General features: G+C 43.1%; 1 protein-coding gene across 2 annotated transcripts in view; it reads right to left on the bottom strand.

Moving 5' to 3' along the window:
• Positions 1-1,110: 1,110 nt before the first annotated feature.
• Positions 1,111-6,000, bottom strand: part of HPCAL1 (hippocalcin like 1) — a 1,255,899-nt gene continuing 1,251,009 nt past the window's right edge. For both annotated transcript variants that reach the window (XM_069235927.1, XM_069235926.1), the window contains one exon: positions 1,111-2,270. In XM_069235927.1, coding sequence (XP_069092028.1) covers positions 2,173-2,270 — 98 coding nt within the window. In that variant the 3' untranslated portion in view covers positions 1,111-2,172. The remainder of the gene's footprint in view (positions 2,271-6,000) is intronic.

Below are 6,000 nucleotides of genomic sequence, written 5' to 3'. Positions count from 1 at the left end.
TATTTCGGCAGACGGGATATTCGTCACCGTTGTGATGGACTAACTCATCCGCTGAAATCTAAATCAGGCCCTAGTAAGCTAGATCAGCAGGGTTAAGGCAATAACAATAACATGACTGAGAAGGAGACAGAGATGGGTCAGTTAGAAGGCTAATATCATAAAAAGCACTTTTGCCTCTCTTAGCTGGTTAGCCTAATCAATGTAGAGTGTAAACAAAGGTACTGCCATCCCTCGTTGAACACTCAACTCCACACACAGGCAACTCCACTGCCTCCTACCACGTATTGCAGATGCAATTTGCCACAAAAAATAAGATACCTTCTAATCCACGGAGTCTGAGGTGAATATATTGTTCAGAAAAGCCTGCAAAAGTCAAAATGCCAGCAAGCTTGGTCCAGGCAGGATTAATGTGTGCACTCTCAGCTAGTGTAACAGAGACACAAAGTGTCAGTGGCAACACTGTATCAACTGGAAGGAGAAAGTACCTTGAGCTTCATGTGGCTTTTCACAGGGATATGACGTAGACTACAGGAGACTAAACATTTTCAATACAGGAGAATCAAGCAATATGGTTGTGCCCCTGTGGTGAGCCACACTATTGCAGGGATGTTACAGATCCATCCCTGTGTTTCTTCACAGGGCAGGCGTCACTTCACCATGGTTCCAGCAGAGGAAACTCCACAAGCAATGCATATAGGTCCCCAGGCACGAGTCCTACTCAAATCATTCAGAGGGGATTTGAGCAATAAACATAACTTTGTAAAAGGAAGTATTGCAGTTGGAAAAGAAAATCCAAACAGTTCTCACCAAATCGTTGAAATCCACAGCATTCTGCAGCTGGCCGGGTACCATCCCCTTCACCAGCTCCAGCTGTGACACATTCATGAAGCACACATTTTAACACTGCTTGGCTTGAGTCAGTAGGTCCGAAAGCTGCAAAAGAGTGAACGTCTACAAATGTGGCTTCAACCGAACCAATGTAAGAAAGGGTCATTCATGCACTAACTTCTGCCAGCAGATCATGAGAGCCACGCACACATTGAGTAGTACTGGTTAAACATCCACGAGCTCCTAGTGTCATTTTAACAGATCAGAGTACTAAAGAGGACCTAGACAAGGAAAGGTATTTTATTTAAATTAATATTCTTGGCATTAATCAGATATAAAGTAACACTGGAATGCACAAGATGGATTAACATTTTGACAGCAAAATAGCCTGGGGCATAGCAAAGTTGTTGACAACAGCTGTGTGATTCATTCAGTAGCTCATTTCACTCAAAAGCTGTTTAATATTGCAACCACACAAGTTAAACCGTACAGAGGAAATACAAAATGCTGATTATTTCATGTAATCTTGGACAAAGTCGGGACCAACAAAAACAGTAAAAAGGACTTTAAACAAGGGTTTGCATTCAGTGACTAAATATTGTGTAATAACTTCAGAAACAGCTAGTCATGCCTTCCTCCTAAAACTAGATACTGACAGAATAAATATCACAGAATAATCTTTAATCAAATTACAAAGAATCAAAGACCTCTACAAAGTTAAACAGCTACTTTAAATGACTAAACACTGCTTACCATATATACATATCCATGTACATATATATGTATGCAAACATATGTATATAATTTAGTGTATATTAGAAAAAAGAACAACATTTAATTAGCTAAGTGCAAGCAATTTTCCTCAACGTAAAACAGATGTGAATCATGCCCAGGAATGCCAACATTACCTCTTTTAACTCCACGTTTTTTATTTCCTACATAGCCATCTTAGCTTCATGAGGACAACCTAATTGCTCACTGAATTTAAAAAAAGTCATGCCTAGTGTCTCCTTGGGTGATTAGAATATCATACATCCGTCAGTGGTCTGAGGTTTCACCTGAAAATTGAACTGCTTATACCTGCATGTAAACAAACCATTCAAATACACTGGATGTACAGGCCCGTGTCATCAGGAGACTGGAGAATGAAGCTACTGAGGGAATGTTGCATTGGATAATGAAAGAAGCACTAAGTTGTCTTCACCATGATACATGGAAAACGATCTGGAAATGTAATAGAATCCACTAACAGATCAGGACTGGTCAAGAAGGCATCCATTTGCAAGCAACGCTTGAATGACAAGCCAGTGTTTTCATTGCAACTGTCCCTAGGAGTCGGCTGTATTAGAATTGACTTGCACTGCTTGGATCACACTGTAGCAATCGCACAATTGAAGGATCACTCTTGGCACCTTTAATAAATTCTTCCAAGGAAAGTTTACCTAAGGAGGGAAAAGGAAACAGTGTGTCAATCACTGCGTGTAACAAATCTATGTGGAAAGGAAACAGAATGGTTATTTAGGATTTAAGACAAAGGGTTTCAGAATGAACATTTTAGCCTCTATTCATGTAAACACGATGACACTATCTGAAAGTCATTCATGGAACTAAAACTAGCTAGCTATATAAGTGAGTGACTATCAACGAGACAAGGTCAGATTCATGAAGGTTTTTTCTTAAGCACCTCTGGGCCTTAGAACAGAGAGGGAACACTGTCATTCTATGCAGCAGCACACATTTAACAAGTTAAACTGTGAACAGACCACAAAATGCATGCTATTACAGTACATGCTCTGTTTGCAGCGTAGGCGCAATATCGTGTCTGCACTCCGAGCAGCACATTTAGTGAAAGATGGGGCAGCTATTTGAAGCTATCGATCTGCCTTTCACTGCTGATGAGACCCAGCCTCACATTCAAAAGGGAAGCAGGGATCCCCGCACAGGTGTGTTCTGTAAGCAATTACACTGGCATATAGGAGGATGCATGGTATCCCTGTGTGCCCCCCCAGAAAGCTCCCCATGGGAGACACTTACTGTGTGCCACCTTCTATGTAGCAAAACTCAGTGTGCCTCATGACAGCTTCTTTCTGATTCCAGCTGTGTCTTTAATATAGTGCGGGATTTTTTTTTTTTTTTAAAGAGTTGCCCCCTTTTTATAGGGTCACTCTTCCATGTAAACAAGGGACTACTCCTTTGTGATTGGGCTAGTGTCATATTAGAGAAGGAGTTGCACAAGCATCTACAGCATCTTCTTTACCCCCAAGGTGCCACAGGGCCACAAATACCATGTACACAAGCCTCTTGCCTCCCTGGGGCACTATCATAATATAACTCCTTAGTGTGCTAGTACAAGAAGTATGAGCACATTCATCTTATTTTCCACATCTGAAGACAAGCGAGCCAGCTCTAAATAGTTGCCTGCATCCACTTGCCATGAAATTATATTCAAATGTCCACGTTTAACGTACAATGTACAAAGCATTAGTTTCTACTACATACATTTTATTGATCAATAACAATGACACTGTGAATGAAAAAACATTTTAGCCATTCCATATTCCAAAGTGGTGTTTATGTTGTACCTAGAAGCATACTAACTTGTACCCTACTTAAGATTTTTCTCTTGCCTGTTACAATATTGCTACCACTGTTTGGATTAAACTATGGAAAATTCACAATCTAGTATAGCAATAATTAATATATTCAAAGATACTTGTGAATGATTGGAAGGTCTGTCTGAAAAATGTGTTTTACATTAGTCCTGCCATGCTTCATTTCAAAGTATCAAAAATCAAAACTGACTCCTACTGTATATAGGAAAGTGTGCATTTCAGGACTCATATAATACTTCTATTTTGATGCGTATGGCTGTTGCCAACAAAGACATCCTAAAGAAATGCACGGTGTTAAAAGCCACTGAATATTTAAGTGCATTGTTACCTGCAGGTTCCAAGCTAGAATTCATGAAAGATAGTTTAGCAATGTATGAGATAAATTACCCCACTGCTCTACATTATAAGGATATTGAAAATCACCTAGCATTTCCATGACAGACAGAGGAATGAGACTGAAGGCTGAGCTCCTTTATAAGGTCCTGGAGCTCCAGGGTGACTTGAAATATCCTTTTAACATATTGCAGAGGGTATTTTAAGACTTATAACACATGACCACTGTAGGCGGCTGGGCCGCTATGTAGTGTGTAAAACTAGGCACACTGTGCATATGGTATAGGCAACCCCAAGTTGGTTTCCAGAGGTAAAAAAGTAGACCACCTAATGCTCCAATTTTTATGGTAGCTGGCCGAGCAGTTAGGCTAATCCAGGAGATGTGCTAAGTAGTTGCTGTACTCACAAATCCAATCTGGCACCACACACACTCAATGAATAACTCAAGACCAGAATTCATAAAAAATACTTCTGACTTTTATATAAATTTCAAGTCCAAGATGTTTAAGATACGTTAAGTACTTTTTGAGATATAGCTTTTGAAAGTTTAAATAAAGTTAGTCTTTCTGTGCATAATTACGCACTGTAGGAATCAATAGGCTGTCACTTTTAAAAATGCATTAAAAATCGTACAATTGACTTGCCAGTCTCTTCTTTTGCAGGGTGGTCAAGGTAGTCGTGGGCACCTTGTGCCAGCTGGAAAGCATCAGGCGGCTCACGGTTCCGGCAGGAGCAGCCTTGGAAACCTCTTGGCACAGGCACAGGGCCACCTAGAGGGGTCACTTGGAAAAGGAGCTAGTTTGCAAATTTAAAGTTGGTGTCTGGGGGTCCCCTGGGGCTGTTGAGGTCACAAGGGGTTGGGAACCCATGGAGCACAGCTGGTTTCTCATTGCAGGGCGCAAGGCTGCCAGAGGCAGGGCGAGTTGGAGAACCTGGAGCTGTGCGCAACGGAGTCCTTTGGAGCTAGAGGTGAGTCTCTAAGGGCTGCTTACAGGACAACGGGGGCACTCTGGTGGGAGGTCAGGGGTGTTCCTGAAGTCCTTCGACTGGGGCTTCCTCCTGCTCCTTTTTCAGCTCTAAGGGAGCTGGTTTTCTGGTTGTCCAACATCAGCTTACCAATACTCAGGGTATTGGTGTAACTCAGCCACTGGAGGGCGGAGTGCCACCAAACTTTGCACACTTGTCGGTCACATCTGGGTGGTTGTCTGTGTGTCGTTGGGTTTGGCTGCGGCTTTGCGGCGATATCGGCTGGTCAGTGAAGTGGCCCTCACTGGCTTGTTGGTTCCTTCTTGGTTTTTGAGTGTTGCCTCCACTCAGAAGGGAGATCTGGGGTGATTCTTGAAGCCTGGAGGTCCCCTGGGTTTCTTGGGGTTGGTCCAGTGTCCAGCTCCTCCGCAGCTGTGATTTTCGGGTCCTGGGTGCAGCAGGCAGGGTTTGACACCTTTTTTTGTGCAGCAGGTCCACCGTTCTCTTGCTTTGGATCTTCTTTGGTGCTGGTCTTCTTTGTCTTTTCAAATCCGATTTCTTTGTCTAGGGGAGCCCAAAAAATACTGAATTTAGTGGGCGTTTTAGGGGGAATACCTAGTAGTGTCCAATGGGAAACTTACTCTTGGGTGGTTACACCCACTACAGTGACCACTTCCTGTAGGAAGGGTCACTTCCCTAAACCTAATTGGCTATTGTCCTGCCATCCAACATGGAGGGAAAACAAATGGAGGGTCCACTTCGCCTGCAAGCCCCTAAGGGTGGTGGATGCTCAGTGAGACCCCTCCTCCTACTCTATGTGTGGATTTCCTACCTTTGCTACCTCCAGAAGTGGAGGTTTAAAAAGGGGGAGGCCATCTGCTGCTAGCAGCAGACCTGGGGATTGAGTTTCAAGGGAGATAGCTCTTTGAAGCTCACTGCCAGGGCAGTGCAGGGTGAGTGGGAGTTAGCTTCTCCACCCAGGAAGGGCATTGTTTTACAAAGCAGAGAAACAGCGCTCTCCCCCAGAGTTTGTAAGTTGGCTACCTGGATTTGGCAGGCTGGCTGTAACCAGTCAGCAACCATGCTCGGATAGTTAGCTTTTGCAGGGGACACTTCTAAAGTGACCCCAGGGTACATTTTATAATAAATCCAGCACTGGTACCAGTTTGGATTTATCATTCTGCGTTGTTTGATACCAAACAACCCAGGGTTCAGAGTAGCCGTTATGTAGCTGGGAGACTCGTGTTGACCAGTGTCAAGC

The sequence above is a fragment of the Pleurodeles waltl genome, chromosome 5, assembly GCF_031143425.1.
Source record: "Pleurodeles waltl isolate 20211129_DDA chromosome 5, aPleWal1.hap1.20221129, whole genome shotgun sequence".
Lineage (NCBI taxonomy): Eukaryota > Metazoa > Chordata > Amphibia > Caudata > Salamandridae > Pleurodeles > Pleurodeles waltl.
This window is presented reverse-complemented; position numbering and strand designations above follow the sequence as displayed.